This window comes from Muscardinus avellanarius, assembly GCF_963383645.1.
Source record: "Muscardinus avellanarius genome assembly, chromosome: 21".
NCBI classification, from domain to species: domain Eukaryota; kingdom Metazoa; phylum Chordata; class Mammalia; order Rodentia; family Gliridae; genus Muscardinus; species Muscardinus avellanarius.
The window spans coordinates 2,529,522-2,545,680 of record NC_137807.1 but is presented as its reverse complement, the minus strand read 5'-3'; the positions used below and the strand labels follow the sequence as shown (position 1 = coordinate 2,545,680).

At 47.6% G+C, this 16,159-nt stretch overlaps 1 protein-coding gene across 2 annotated transcripts; it reads right to left on the bottom strand.

Moving 5' to 3' along the window:
- Positions 1 to 2,067: 2,067 nt before the first annotated feature.
- GTF2H3 (general transcription factor IIH subunit 3) lies at positions 2,068 to 15,677 on the bottom strand (the record flags this gene model as incomplete). 2 transcript variants are annotated; one of them, XM_080717548.1, is made up of 12 exons in its annotated part: positions 15,603 to 15,677; positions 13,900 to 14,006; positions 12,161 to 12,327; positions 10,562 to 10,624; positions 8,846 to 8,875; positions 7,022 to 7,050; positions 5,724 to 5,798; positions 4,645 to 4,698; positions 4,140 to 4,208; positions 2,364 to 2,499; positions 2,221 to 2,257; positions 2,068 to 2,137 (listed from the first exon to the last, which is right to left on the bottom strand). In XM_080717548.1, exons 2-12 carry the CDS (start codon positions 13,986 to 13,988, stop codon positions 2,068 to 2,070), a joined length of 819 nt encoding a protein of 272 aa, XP_080573674.1. In that variant the 5' UTR covers positions 13,989 to 14,006; positions 15,603 to 15,677. The 2 variants fall into 2 exon arrangements, with proteins under 2 accessions (XP_080573674.1, XP_080573675.1); XM_080717549.1 differs by lacking the exons at positions 4,645 to 4,698; positions 5,724 to 5,798.
- Positions 15,678 to 16,159: the final 482 nt, after the last annotated feature.

Sequence of the window (16,159 nt, the reverse complement as noted above, 5' to 3'; positions counted from 1 at the left end):
CAGCAAAAAAAAAAAAAAAAAACACTTTTCAGAGTTGAATAGAAAAATTGTCTGGTATTTGACCACATTCAGTTAAGGCCACATGTGAAGTAGCACTGACTGAGCACGACGTAAAGCATGATGAAGAGGCAGTGATTCCAGCATATACAAAAGCTTTAATCATTTTAACATACAAACGTATCCAAGTGCTAGGCACCTAGAAGTGTCCAGACCACCACGGTGGGCAGGCGCGGGCAGAGGCTCGCCAGCTCTTGACACGCGCCGACATCTCTGGCGCTTCATGAGACTTCCAGTAATGAGCTCCCTATGCTTAGTATGATATGGGAAATATTATTATTATTTTGCAGTGCTGGGGGTAGAACCCAGGGACCTTCTACCTTTAGGCTATACTCCCAGACCGATTTTACACTTAATTTGGAAACAGGGTCTCACTGAATTGCCAAGAATCTAAGTAGCTGAGGCTGGCCTCGAACCTGAGCAATCCTTCTGTCTCAGCCTTCCAGGTCCTGGGATTACAAGTGTGCGTCATCACGCCTGGCTTGAATATTATTTTTAAAAGACACAACAATTCTTCAGTGTAAGTATTAACAAATACTTGCAAAGTGATACTAAAATCTTTATGTATTTGTTGTGTGATGGTGCACACTTGTAAGTCCAGAACTTGGGAGGCTGAGACAGGAGGACCGCACAGGTTCGAAGCCAGCCTCAGCTACTTAGTGAGGCTCTCAGCAGATCAGTGAGACCTTGTTTCCAAAAAAAGTATAAAACAGGTCTGGGAGTGTAGCCCGGATGTAGAAAAGCCCCTGGGTTCCACCCCCGCACCACAAAAGAAAAAGAAAAAAAGGATTCTTTAAAAAAACAAACCAGACCAGACATCATTCTTTAAGTCTTTCCTATGCCATGCTGGAATTTAAATGGACCTTTACTAATTTTACATAAAATTGTGAAATAGGAAAATAAACTCATTGTTGAAGTTACAAGTAGTGTTTTGAACTTATGAAAGTTTTCAGTATTGAGCTCACAGATCCTAGTAAAGAGTTCTTCAATATTAACCCCCCCAATTAAAAAATGACAAACGCTATCCAGGAACAAGAAGTGACCGAATGTGCTTTTCCCAAAACTTCCCCTCAGCAGAGACATCGGCTTGTACGAATAAGCACAACTGTTTATGAAGAAAAACTGGTTTCCAGCCCCTGCACATGCCCTCGCTCACTTAAAATCAGGTTCTGCAGTTATTTGGTGGGAAAGTATTATTTGGATAACTTTGCCCAAACATACTGCTATCAGACAAAAGAATAAACACCCACTGATATCTGAAGGCCAGGCTCAACTTGGACAGTAGGATGTATTCAATTTGGCTGTCGTGGAAGGTAACTATTAATCCCTCTTGCCTGATGCTATGACTCCATCCAGTCAGTAAAAAGCGACCAAGGCGCCAAGTCCACGCGCCACACACTGCTGGGCCGGGACTAGCTTAGGCGACGGGCTGTGGCAAATGGCAGCCCACTAAAACCAAGGCCACAGTGCGCGCTCCTCTCCTGCGGATGAACGTCGGTCAGAGACGACGTAGGGCACACTGCGCAGGACGGTGCCTCAAACTAGCTGGTTCCCTGTGACCGCGGGTGAGAGGAACGTCTAGGAAAAACTTCCTCTAGGAAACGCGATACATAAATCATTATCCTGACGCATTCGACCTAGTGTGAGCTTAGAAGCTAAGCAGGGCCGGGCCTGGTTGGTACTTGGATGGGAGACTGCCTGGGAAATACCAGGTGCTAGAGGCTTTAAAAACAAAAACTTACACGTAGGTGTTTTTGTTTTGGGGTTTTTTTTTTTAGAACCTTCCCAACAAAGATTTTGTCACATGGCTTCTTTCTTTTGTGCCGTACTGTGGGTTTAATCCAGTGGCACGCTATCACGGAGCTACGTCCCCGAGCCTTTTTATATTTTGAGACAGGGTCTCCTTAAGTTGCTCAGGGTGGCCTTGAACTCGCGATCCTCTTGCCTCAGCCTCCGGAAGAGCTTGGATTGGAGGCAGGCGCCACTGCGCCTGGAGGAAAATCTTTTCCATCACGCAGACACTTTGAGTTTCTTTTTCTTCGCCTTCAGTACAGGGGGAAGAGAAATCTTAAAGGCCGTCCTGCAATGGCACAGACGGCAAGGACACCTTAGCGCTCGAATTCTCTAAACGGGAGCCGCCCACACCACCGCAGAGATACTTACTCACACGTGGTGCAGATAGGGCTGAAGCTGCAGAATACTGCAAATAAGAAAAATAAGGGCAGGATGGCTTAAAAAACTCATGGGTAAGATATTTTCTCTCCCTCCAACATAGAAAAAAAGGAAAAGGAGGTCCAGAAACTTACTGGACAGGCACACAGAGCAGACATAGCCGATCTCAATGAGGCTGCGGTGGCAGAAGCAGGCGGCCCTGTAGTCCACGTGCGTCGGGGGCGGGAGGAGCAGCTGCGGCCGCTGGTCTTGGTCGGGAAGAAAAACCCACTGCAGGAAAAGCAGCGAGGGACTCTTATTTAAAGCACAGTAAGAGGGACATGTTGGGCACGCTTGTAATCCTCGTACTTGGGAGGCTGAGACAGGAGGATCGAGGTCCGCAGCCAGCCTCAGCTACTTACTGAGGCCCTCGGCAACTCAGTGAGACCCCATTTCAAAACAAAGAATAAAGCCAGGCGTGGTGGCACACGCTCGTAATCCCCGCGCTTAGGAGGCAGAGACAGGAGGATCGTGCAGGTTTGAACCCAGCCGCGCTGGCTTAAGAGACCCTGTTTCCAAATAAAAATATAAAAAAAGGTCTGGGAGTGTAGCCCAAAGGTAGAAGGGCTTCTAGAAACCCCAGTACCAAAAAAAGAATAAAATATAAGTCTGGGGGTGTGCAGCTCAGAGGTAGAATGTCCCTGGGTTCCATCCCTAGTACCACAAAAACGACCATAAAAAACAAAATAAGTAGATATTAGCCAATCTACACCAAGAGCAACACTAAAGCAGTTTTCCTCAAAAGTCTCTTGAGAGCAGAGCATCGTGACGCACACATGAAAACCCAGTACTTGGGAGGCTAAGACAGGAGGATCGCAGGTTTGAGGACAGTCTCAGCAAGTAGTAAGACTCTCATCAACCTAGTGAGACCTTGTTTAAAAAGAGAAATAAAGCCGGGCGTGGTGGCGCACGCTTGTCATCCCCGCGCTTGGGAGGCAGAGACAGGAGGATCGCGCAGGTTCGAAGCAGCCGCGCGCGCTGGCTTAGGAGACCCTATTTCCAAATAAAAATGTAAAAATAGGTCTGGGAGTGTAGCCCGGAGGTAGAAGGGCTTCCAGGAACCCCAGTACCACCAAAAAAAAAAAAAAAAAGAGAGAGAGAGAGAGAAATAAAGCACTGGCGCGGTGGGCACGCTTGTAATCCCTGCACTTGGGAGGCGGAGACAGGAGGATCACGCAGGTTCAAAGCCAGCCTCGCTGGCTTAAGAGACCCTGTTTCCAAATAAAATATAAAATAGGTCTGGGAGTGTAGCATGGAGGTAGAAGGGCTTCCAGGAACCCCAGTACCACCAAAATAAATAAATAAAATAAAAATAATTAAAAAAATAATAATAATAAATAAAAATAGAAATAAAGCCAGGCGTGGTGACGCACATTTGTAATCCCAGTATTCGGGATGCTGAGACCTGAGGGAGGACTGCAGTTCACCAACAGCCTCAGCTACTTAGGCCCTTCGCAACTCAGTGAGACCATTTCAAAAATAAAAAAAGACTTAAAAAAATTAACCAGAGCTGGGGGGGTGTGGCTCGGAGGTACAATGCCCCTTGGGTTCCATCCCCAGTACAGGAAGGAAGGAAGGAAGGAAGGAAGGAAGGAAGGAAGGAAGGAAGGCGAGGCTGAGTGTAGCTTAGAGGTAAAATGCCACAGGCTCAGTCCTCAAGACCACACAGAAACTGTACTGAGATGTGCGTTTTTCCTCACTGGGCCGTTTTGAACACCTCCGCACACAGGCTCTACGTTACAAACCGTCATACAACTTTCCACCCCGAGCTCGCAGGCTCAGGCCCACCCTTCCTGGCTTGGAGGCCCTGGAGCCGCCGCCTCTCTCGCGCCCACCAGCCCCTCCGAGCTCCTGCAAGGCTGCCTCCTCACCAGCAGATACTGCGCCAGGGCGGCCATCTGCGGCACCTTCAGGTACAGTCCTCCAGTGATGTCGCAGGCCTGCAAGACACACAGAGGCTCTGCTGAGCTGGCACGTGGACGGCGCCAAGGATGGAATTCTCCCGGCGACGCGCCGGGTCTGCCAAAGGCTCCACTGCCGGGGGAGGTTCATTTACTCATTGACCACTGTTTTAAGAGCACGACTGCATTCTAGGCTCAGCAACTTCGGCAGTAACAGTGTCTCGAGCTGGGCGTGGTGGCACACACTTGTCATCCCAGCATTCGGGAGGCTGAAACAGGAGGATCACGGTTCGCGGCCAGCCTCAGATACTTAGTGAGGCCCTTTGCAACTCAGTGAGACCCTGTTTCAAAATAAAGAATAAGAAATAGGGCCGGGGGTGTAGCTCAGAGGTAGAATGCCTCTGGGTTCCATCCCCAGTACTGCAAAAAAATAGGCATGTGTATGTAATCACTCCCCATGACTACAAGCACGTACCTGCTGGAGGAGTCCTGAATCGGAGTCTAAGACGCAGGCATCGATCATAATATTCTGAAAGAAACATTACAGGAATAAGCACTGAGGACTCCCTGAGGCTCAGCCTCTACGGTGTGCCTTACACTGAGGACCTACTAGGTGCTCCGTTTTTAGCTTAAGCCGAGGACTGATGCACAGTGGACAAGCACTCTGCACAGAGCTCAGCCCAGCGCCCAGCTCCATTCTAAGAAGAGCCCCCTCGGCGTGCACGGCCAGCCTGCCGGGCTCAAGAGCCCCCTCAGCGTGCACGGCCAGCCTGCCAGGCTCCCCTCCGCTGCGCTCGGCAGCTGGGGCGCTGGGCCGGAGCCAGGCCGGAACCGGAGCCCAGGGCACAGAGCTGCCAGCTCTCTGCCTGCAGCCTCAGCCCCGTGCCCATGCGCTCTACCACGCTGCCACACACAATGGAGAAAATCCCCATGGGTACTACTGAAGTCTACAGGGCTCTTGTCTTTTTTTAAACCTGCCAAAGAAGAAAATGTATGAGTCATAGTTCATCGGGACATTTGTTATTTGCGAGCTAAAAATATTGAATCCTTAAATACCTAATTAAAGAAAAAGAAAAAGGTTTATGTGGGAAGCTGTGAAAGCAGCCAGGCACGGCGGTGCACACCGGTAATCCCAGGATCTGGGAGGCTGAGGCAGGACGGTGACAAGTTGGAGGCCAGCCTCGGCAACTGAAATGACACCCTACTTCAAAAGAAAAAAGGGCTGGGGGTGCAGCTCAGTGGCAAAGCGTCCCTGGGGGGAAGGGATGAAGGGGGGGGGGGCGTCAAGCCCACGGCTCCTATTAGCCGAGGGTGGGCTAATAGGAGTTACCCGAACAGCATAAAACTGTACGCAAAACTGCTTGAGCACCCTGTGGGGACCCATCACAGGCCAAAGCATTCCAGGACCCAAAACAGAGGCAAGACCCAGTGTGGACTCTGGGTTCCTAATCCATTCAGAAGGCTCCTCTGACAGACTGCCGCTCTCGGCAGACCACGCACACAGCATGGCTTCCGGATCCTGAGACACATACTCTCAGGGAAGGCGCAAGTCACCTGCTTCTGTGCCGCGAAGATGACGTCCATGAAGTTCATGTACCGCAGCGCGCTGTCCTCCGCAGCCTTGATCACCTGCAAGCCAAGCCACGTCAGCACCACCAGGCGCCCCCAGGACGGCCACGGCCAATACCACGCCGTGTGTCTGCCCATTGTCATTATTGGATAATATCTAAGTATAACCATGACAGCAGAATGCCCCAACCCCAATGCCCAGATACTACTTCTAGAGATCACCTAAATAGGTATATATGTACACTCCACACACACACACACACACACACACACACACACACACACACACACACACAAACTGGGATGATAGTTCTCAATCTGCTTTTTCAGTCCACAAAATACAACAAAAAAAGATCTTTTGGCACCAGTGAGCTAGAATTCAACTGTTTGCCACCTACAGATGGGGATAAGTTCTTAGAACCGAGTCGTTACGACAGCGTTTTTGAGCGTCAGTGAGCTTCCACAAACCCAGACATATAACCTCTGTCTGCCCTCCGCGGGGTCCACGCCGGGAAGGGCGCCACTGTCACTGAACCGTTGTTACACAGTGTGTGATGGAATACGTCATACTTCTCGCTGACTTCAAACGTTTCCTCTATTCAACCAATTACCTACAGAGGACATTTCAACACTTTCCAATTCTGGTTTTTTGTTTTGTTTTGCTTTTTGTCCTGGGGATTAAACCCCGGGGCGTTCTACCTCCAAGCTACACACCCAGAGACCAATTTTATCTCTTACATGGAAACAGTCTCGTTAAGTTGCTGAGTCTCACGAAGTTGTTGAGGCTGGCTTCGAACCTGCCTCCTGTCTCAGCCTCCCAAGTACTGGGATGGCAGGTCTGGGCCACCGTGCCTGGCTTCCAAGTGCTTTAAACAGTGGTCTGATGACACCCTCAAGTACCTTTGCACAACTCATTATGTCCAAAGCTACTAAAGTAAATGCACACTTATTTTACAACACTGGGAATTGAACACGGTTCCTCACACATGCTAGGCAAATGTTCTACCACTAAGCAACATTCTGAACACTTTAATTTGAAACAGGGTCTCACTATATTGCTAAGAGTCTCACTACATCTGAAGCTGGCCACACACCTGTGATCTGCCTCTAAGCCTCCCAAGTACTGGGATTACAGGCGTGCACCACCACACGCAGCTCAAGTACTGGGATTACAGGCGTGAGCCATCACACCCACCTTCTTTGTATTTCAAATGGGTCTTAAACTCACTGTTTAACAAAGATCTGTATTTGTATGTAAATATACATGATATTTTAAGTCTTACCAATATCCTTGATTTCATCTCCTGATTATCTAAAGAAATAAAAATACCTGGTAAATTAATTGAATAACAATGTAGCTTATTAAATATGTATGGTTATACTTATTGTTAACTGAACAATAATATAATTTATTAAATGTACTTGGTTTTGCTGGGTGTGGTGGCGCACGCTTGTAATCCCAGCATTTGGTAGGCTGAGACGAGAGGACTGCGGTTCCTGGACAACCTCAGCTACTTAGTGAGGGCCTCCATAACTTAGTGAGAGCCTGTTTCAAAATAAAGAATAAAAAATTAGTGCAGGGGATGTACCTCGGAGGTTGAATGCCCCTGGGTTCCATCCAAGACCCGCAAAATAAATTAATTAATTTGGTTATTAGACATATTTCTCTTTTTTCCCCCAAAAAAAGGGATGGAGTGGGGAGCGGGTGTGGTGATGCACGCTTGTAATCCCAGCATTCGGGAGGCTGAGACCAAAGGATCGTGGTTCACGAAAAGCCTCAGTTACTTAGTGAGGCCCTCCACAACTTAGTGAGACCCTGTTTCAAAATGAGTAAAAGGCCAGGCGTGGTGGCGCACGCTTGTAATCCCCGCACTTGGGAGGCTGAGACAGGAGGATTGCACAGGTTCGAAGCCAGCCTCAGCTACTTAGTGAGGCTCTCAGCAACTTAGTGAGACCCTGTTTCCAAATAAAATAGAAAATAGGTCTGGGAGTATAGCCCGGAGGTAGGAGGCCTCTGGGTTCCACCCCAGTACCACCACCAAAAAAAAATAAAGAATAAAAAATAGGCCGGACGTGGTGGCACACGCTTGTAATCCCCGCGCTTGAGAGGCAGAGACAGGAGGATCGCTCAGGTTCGAAGCCAGCCGTGCTGGTTTAAGAGACCCTGTTTCAAAAATAAAAAAAATAAAAAAAAAATAGGTCTGGGAGTGTAGCCTGGAGGTAGAAGGGCTTCCAGGAACCCCAGTACCACCAAAAAAATAAAAAATAAAAAATAGGGCAGGGGATGTAGCTCAGAATTGAAATGCCCCCAGACCTGCAAAACAAAAAAAAACAAAACACCTGAGGATGGATTCCAGGGGCATTCTACCTCTGAGCAGGACCCCCAGCCCTATTTTTTATTCTTATTTTGAAACAGTCTCACTGAGTTGCAGAGGGTCTAAGAAGTAGCTGAGGCTGGCCTTAAACCCTGATCCTCCTGTCTCAGCCTCCCAAATGTCGGGATTACAAGCATGCGCCACCACGTCCAGGTTTTCAGCCACATTTCTGGGGCGAGGGTGATATTAAGGATTGAGCCTAGGGGTGCTATATCTCTGAGCTACACACCCCCAGCCCTTTTGATTTTTTATTCTTTTTTTTTTTTTTTTGCGGGTCTGGGGATGGAACCCAGGGGCATTCAACCTCCAAGCTACACTCCCTGCCCTATTTTTTTTATTCTTTATTTTGAAACCGGGTCTCACTGAGTTGCAGAGGGCCTCACAAATAGCTGAGGTTGTCCGCGAACCGCGATCCTCCAGTCTCAGCCTCCCGAATGCTGGGATTACAAGCAGAAGTATGCGCCACCACGCCCGGCTGATTTTTTTTTCTTTTTTTTTTGTGATACTAGGGATTGAACTCAGGGGTACTCTACCTCTGAGCTCCACCCCCCACCCTTTTTATTTTTTATTTTGAAACAAGGTCTTATTAAGTTTGCAGCTAGGCTGGCTGTGAACCTGCGATCCTCCTATCTCAGCCTCCCAAGTACTGGGCTTAGAGGTTTTTAAACAAATTTTAAACACTCCATCCACCATGCAGTGTAGGATCACAATTTAAAAAGTGTAGACGCCTACCTTTAACTTCCTTGTTCATTCGATGAATGTCTGAATTTCTTAGCATTAAGGAATACAAAAATATTACTTTATTTCACAAATATTTACAATAAACACAAACATGACCTCAAGTTTTAGCTTTCACCTGGCTGAAGGAAAGGACATGCTCCATCTGCTGTGACAGACGACAGACTGGGGAGGCTGAGACAGGGGATCGAGGTTCATGCCCAGCCTCGGCTACTCAGTGAGACCCTGTTTCAAAATAGAGAACGAAAAATGGGGCTGGGGGTGCAGCTCGGAGGTCGAATGCCCCTGGGTTCCGTCCCCTGTGCTGCAAAAAGGTCTCAGAAGACCAGAATAGCCAACATTTGTCCTGTTATCCATCGCACCCTCGGTCTGAATACTGGGAGCAAAGGCAAATCAGGGAGTCGATCAAATGAGACAATGAGTTTGGTGGGGTTTTTCTTTGTTTGTTTGTTTGGTGGTACTGGGGGTGGAACGCAGGGGCTTTTCTACCTCTGGGCTACACTCCCAGACCTATTTTACATTTTATATGGAAACAGGGCCTCACTAAGTAGCTGAGGCTGTCTGCAAACAGCAATCCTCCTGTTTCAGCCTCCCAAATACTGGGATTCCAAGTGTGTGTCGCCATGCCCAGCTATAACCAGCTTTTAAAATCAAATACCAGCCAGGCGCGGTGGCACATGTCTGTAATCCCAGTACTTGGGAGGCTGAGACAGGAGAATCACAGACTTGAGGACAATCTCAGCAAGCAATGAGACTCTTACCAACCTATCAAAACCCTATTTCAAAATAAAAATTTAAGCTGGGTGTGGTGGTGCACGCTTGAAATCCCAGCATTTGGGAGGCTGACACCGGAGGATCATGGTTCGCAGACAGCCTCAGCTACTTAGTGAGGTCCTCTGCAACTTAGTCAGACCCAGTTTCAAAATAAAGAATAAAAAATATGGCAGGAGGTGTAGCTCGGTGGTCAAATGCCCCTGGGTTCCAATCCCAGACCTGCAAATAAATAAATAAATATTTAAAAATAGGGTCCAGGGTGTAGCTTGGAGGTAGAATGCCATAGGTTAAAAAACCAGTGCCACAAGAAAAAAAAAAAAAAAATAGGGCTGGAAAGTCTAGTTCAGAGATGGAATGAATGCCTCTGGGTTCAATCCCCAGCACCACAAATAAGTAAGTAAGTAAATAAATAAAATCAAACACTGCTCCCAACTCAAGGGTTCAAAAATATTTAAGTGCAAGCCGGGCGTGGTGGCACACGCTTGTAACCCCTGCGCTTGGGAGGCGGAGGCAGGTTCGAAGTCAGCCTTACTGGCTTAAGAGACCCTGTTTCCACATAAAAAGGTAAAAAAATAGGTCTGGGAGTATAGACCGTGGGAGTGTATCCCGGAGGTAGAAGGGCTTCCAGGAACCCCAGTACCACCAAAAAAGAAAAAAAAAATTTAAGTGCCAGTTTTTCAAAATAACAAGGGAGCATCCTGAAGCTTTTGTTACAGCCATGAGAACATTCTGGAGAAACTAGAGACGCTCTCCTTCTTCTCCCATTCCAACATTTTATGGCTGGTCTCGAAAGCATCAGATCTAAGATAAATTCTCTTTACGATTCACCACTCTAGAACGCCGAGGCCTCCCCCGACGCAGACACTCAGCACTAGGGAAGGTCACAGCTAAACAGGAGCGCCGCAGAAGCCGCCTCTCGCCAGACCCCACGGATACAGCACAGGGCCTTGGCCAGGGACCCCGCCAGCAGAGTTTCTGTGTGCTGACCCTTTATGTCACCTACAAAGGATAAAAAGAATTTAAAAGGAAATGTTTAAGTATTTCCTCCCATTAAAGTCATTTTCAAACCAAAGCACTCCTTAGGAATGAAAGACACCTTAGCAGGACCCTCTTTCAAAATAAAACTATAATGGTAGAATATTCCTGGCTTCCATCCCCAGAACCGCAATAAATAAGTAAAAAGTAAGAAAACAAGCTGCGTATGATGGCACACGCCTGGAACCCCAGTACCGGGTGGGCTGAGACGGCAAGAGTACGGGTTCGAAGCCAGCCTCTGAAACTTAGCAAGGCTCTCAGAAACTCAGTGATGAGAAACTGTTTCAAAATTTAAAAAAAAAAAAAAAAAGGCCAGGCATGGTGGCACACGCATGTAATCCCAGCATTTGGGACAGGAGGACAGGAGGATCAGGGTTCGCAGACAGCCTAGGCTACTTAGGCCTTCAGCAACTTAGTGAGACCTGTTTCAAAATAAAAAATAAAAAAACAGGGCTGGGGGTATAACTCAGAGGTAGAATGCCCCTGGGTTCCATCCCCAGTACTGCAAAAAATAAAAATAAATAAATAAATAGGGTTGGGGTGTATAGCTCAGAGGTTGAAGGCTGCTGGGTTCCACGCAGAGCACCATAATCAATAAATTAATCAAAGAGGAAAATGGGGTGTCCCTGAAGCAGAGGCCCCTCGAGTGCTTTAAGAAGCAGAGGCTGGTCAGCAATGTACAATGCCAGATAAATAATAAAAGGACCAGATAAGAACATTTTTTTTTGGTGGTACTGGGGATGGAAACCTTCTACCTCCAGGCTACACTCCCAGACCCATTTTATATTTTTATTTGGAAACAGGGCCTCTTAAGCCGGCAAGGCTGGCTTCAAACCTGCGCGATCTTCCTATCTCCGCCTCCCAAGTGCGGGGATTACAAGCGCGCACCACCACGCCTGGCTGATAGGAACATTTTTTTTTTTTAAAAAAAGAAAAGACATAGGGAGCTGGGCATGGTGGCACATGCTTATAATACTTGGAAGGCTGAGACAGGAGGATCACGGTTCGCGGCCAGCCTCGGCTACTTAGAGAGGCCCTTCGCAACTTATTAAGACCTCATTTCAAAATAAAGAATAAAAAATAGGGCTGGGTATGAGCTCAGAGGTAAAATGCTCCTGGGTTCGATCCCCAGTACCGCAAAAAAAAAAGAAAAGAAATGGGCCAGGCATGGGGGCGCAAGGTTGTAATCCAGTACTTGGGAGGCTGAGGCAGGATTGCAAATTCAAGGACAGGCTCAGCAAGTAGTGAAACTCTCATCAACCTAGGAGACCCTGTTCCAAATAAGAAATAAAATCAGACTGAAAGTGTAGCTAGGAGGTAAAATGCCCCTGGGTTCAATCCCCAGTAGCACAAAAAGAAAACAAACAAGGAAAAAGAAAAGAAAGGGGGGAGCATTTAAGTAGACAGTATCAGGAACTGCTTAGCGTCAAGGACTCAAGGACCCGGCCCGACGGCATTAGCAATGACCAGTAACGATAGTAACGATGACAGGCTGCTCACTGTTGGTCATCAGGTCTTTGATCTCGTCGACGATCACTTCATTGGCTGCTGTAAGCAGCTCATATTTCCCGTCTTTGCTCCCCGAGGGATTCAACTCAGAGGGGGGGCTGCCGGAGTCTCCGAAGAAGTCTCCCAGTCGGCCATTCTTCCCAGGGTACAAGAATCGACTGAAAGAGCAGAGAGAGCGACCCGGTCACTGCAGGGCCACCGCCTCCTCACTCGCCAGCAGAGAGAGCGACCCGGCCACTGCAGGGCCACCGCCTCCTCACTCGCCAGCAGAGAGAGCGACCCGGCCACTGCAGGGCCACCGCCGCCTCACTCACCATCAGACTGAACCGCGCCCGCTCGGGACGCAGAGCCCACAGGAAGTCGTAAGGTCCTTGGATATGTCTTTTTCCTTGTTTTGCATGTGATACTGGAGACTGAAGCCAGGGGCATGCCACACCAGAGCTAGGCCCTACCCTAGCTTATTTATTTCTGAAACGAAATCTCAGTAAATCCAGAGGACCTCACTACGTTTCTGAGGCTGGCCACGGACCTGCATTTCTCCTGCCTCAGGCTTCCAGGTATTGGGATTAGAGGTGTGCACCACCATGCCAGGCTTACTGTATTTTAACAAAACCAATATTATCTTTCTCACGTAATTTTTTTTTTTTTTTTTTGGTGGTGGTACTGGGGTTCCTAGAAACCCTTCTACCTCTGGGCTACATTCCCATACCTATTTTTATACTTTTTTATTTGGAAACAGGGTCTTTTAAGCCAACGCGGCTGGTTTCGAACCTGAGCGATCCTCCTGTCTCTGCCTCCCAAGTGCGGGGATTACAAGCGTGCACCACCACGCCCGGCTTTCTCACGTAATTTTTAGAAAAAAATATAGTTGGAATAGGAATATAGTTGGTTGGTGCTGGGCTCTTTTGCTGCCCCAAAGAAAGTGGCCCAAAGTAATTTGAGAAATATCTTCTAATCTTATATGAAATATGCTGATAAAGAATTACTTCAGGGGCTGGGCACTGGGGCGCACGTCTGTAATCCCAGTATTTGGGAGGCTGAGACAGGAGGATTGTAGGTTGGAGGACAACCTCGGCAAGTAGTGAGACTCTCATCGACCTAATGAGACCTAATGTCGAAATAAAAATAATAGGGCTGGGGGTAGAATGAAGTAGAATGCCCCAGAGTTCCATTCCCATTCCCAGTTCTTAAAAAAAAAAAAAGAAAAAGCAGCAGCAGCAGCTCACTTCCGCTGAGATGTGACAGTTAATTGAGACCGAGAAGAGCTGTGTCGTGGTTGGGGACTTGATCCTGCAGTCAGGGCGTAACATGCCAAGAAATTATTACGGAACCGACTCGGGAGAATCCACACCTCGCCCACACATCGGCGACCGAGCCACGCTCCAGCCTGCAGCGGGTGCAACAAGGCCGGGTTTTACAGCAACGTTGGAAAAGAGCTCTGTTCTTTCCTTTTTTTCCTTTGCGGCACTGGGGAAGGAACCCAGGGGCATTCTACTCCGAGCTGCACCCCCAGCCCTATTTTTTACCCTTTATTTTGAAACCGGGTCTCACTGAGTTGCGGAGGGCCTGAGTAGCTGAGGCTGGCCGCGAACCGCGGTCCTCCGGTCTCCGCCTCCCCGGTGCTGGGATGACGAGCGCGCGCCCCACGCCCGGCTGAGAGATTCCTTTTACAACAGCTACCGAACGGTTGGTTCCAATGAGCACAAAACGGGGGAAGGCGTCACCTTTACCTCTCCTGAATGTGACTGGCTATCACGGCGAGCTTGTTGGAACGATTCATGAATAAATGGGAATTCCCCAGCACCATCACGGCATCCATGCATTTGGATAAGGTGAACTGTGGAGCGACAGAAGACGCCAGAGAAACAGATCAGCTGTCCGGTAACTGTGGGGGAGGGGCCTGAAACAATTAAGGTTTCCAGGAACCTTACACAGTTAGCTGAACACTTGCTCGGGCGCGGCCCTCCGCCAAATTCATCAGCAGAGACATTTGAAAACTACAGTCTTCCTAATTTTTCTCCTATAAGTTCATTTCTACATCACCTTAACAGTCCACAAATTCTCTTTTTCTTTCTTTTTTTGGCCTGCATATGTGTCGCTGGAGATAGAACCCAGGGGTATTCTATCTATGAGCTAGATCCCCAGCCCGGTTTTACTTTTATTTTGAAACAGGATCCTCCTAAGTTGCAGAGAGCCTCACTAAGTTGTTCGGACTGGCCCAGAACCTGCGACCTTCGCGTCTCGGCCTCCCACGTCCTGGAGTGGCAGGGCTGTGCCACCGCGCACGGCGGCGCAGCGCTCTTTGTGGTGAATTCCATATCGCCTAGTGAGTCTCACACAATGCTTTATTGGTTTTTGCCGAATCTCGTTTATTTTGGTTTTTTACTGTGCTGGGGATGGAACCCAAGGTGTCATTTTAAGCTGTATCTCCAAGTGAATTCTTAAATTCAAGGCCAATTTATGGCCAGATTTGAGAAATGAGCCACATGTGCTGCTGCATGCCTGTAATCCCAATGCTTGTGAGGCTAAGACAGGAGGATCACAGGTAGTGAGACTCTTAGCAACCTAGTAAGACAATGTTTCAAAACAAAAAATATATATATTTATTTGGTTATACTGGGGGTAGAACCCAGGGGCTTTTCTACCTCAGGGATATACTCCCAGACCTATTTTATATTTTATTTGGAAACAAGGTCTCACTAAGTTACTGAAAGTCTCACTAAGTAGCTGAGGCTGGCTTCTAATGTGTGCAATCCTACTGTCTCAGCCTCCCAAGCGCCGGGATTACAAGCGTGCGCCACCACGCCTGGCCAAAATATTTTTTTAAAAAGGGCTGAGGGGCCAGGCTTGGTGAGACAGGAGGATCGTGCAGGTTCGAAGCCAGCCTCGCTGGATTAAGAGACCTTGTTTCCAAATAAAAATATAAAATAAGTCTGGGAGTGTAGCCTGGAGGTAGAAGGGTTTCCAGGAACCCCAGTACCACCACCAAAAAAAAAAAAAAAAAAAAAAAAAAGGCTGGGGGTGGAGTGTGTCTCTGGATTCAATCCCCAGTATCACCAAAAAAAAAAAAAAGCAAATTGTACAATAGAACATATGAATTTTATGGTACGTAAATTACACCTTAATAAAGCTGGTAATTTTTTTTTTCTTCTTATTTTTGCGGTACTGGAGTTTGAACCCAGGGCATTCTACCTCCAAGCTCCACTCTCAGGCCTATTTTTTATTCCTTATTTTGAAACAGGGTCTCATTGAGTTGCAGAAGGCCTCACTGAGTAGCTGAGGCTGACTACAAACCTGGATCTTCCTGTCTCAGCCTCCCAAGTACTGGGATGAGAAGCGTGCGCCACCATACCCGGCAAAGCTGTCTTTTTAATGCAATATAAACACACAAGTTAAACGAGAATTCTCCATGGGCCTCCTCAGGCTGTCTTACCTGAGATTCCTTTAATGCTTGCTTTCCCCACCAAATTGGGTTGGTATCGACTATGATAACCAGAAGATTCAATTCATCTTCTGAAAATATTAACAAGAAATAAATTTAGAACATTAACCACATGATAGAGAATCAAAGGTAACATTCCCAATGTGTATATTAAAACAACTGCATGCCTTTAAAGGTCTATTATCCTACAACCGTGAGATTAACAGGAAGTCCAGGGTTCTTTTGAGCATGTGTTTAAGATTTAAACTCAGGGGCCCTCAAGGCCTTGCCTGTTCCCTACACCACCAAGTGTACTAGAATGTCACCAAACGCCATATGTCACCAAACCAAAGACAGAATGGATTATGAAATATGCATCCCCTCTTTTTTGTGTGGTACTGGGGATGGAACCCAGGGGCATTCTACCTCCAAGCTACACCTCCAGGCCTATTTTTTATTCATTATTTTGAAACAGGGTCTCACTGAGTTGCAAAGGGTCTGAGTAGCTGAGGCTGTCCACAAGCCATGATCCTCCTGTCTCAGCCTCCCAATGCTGGGCTTATAAGCGT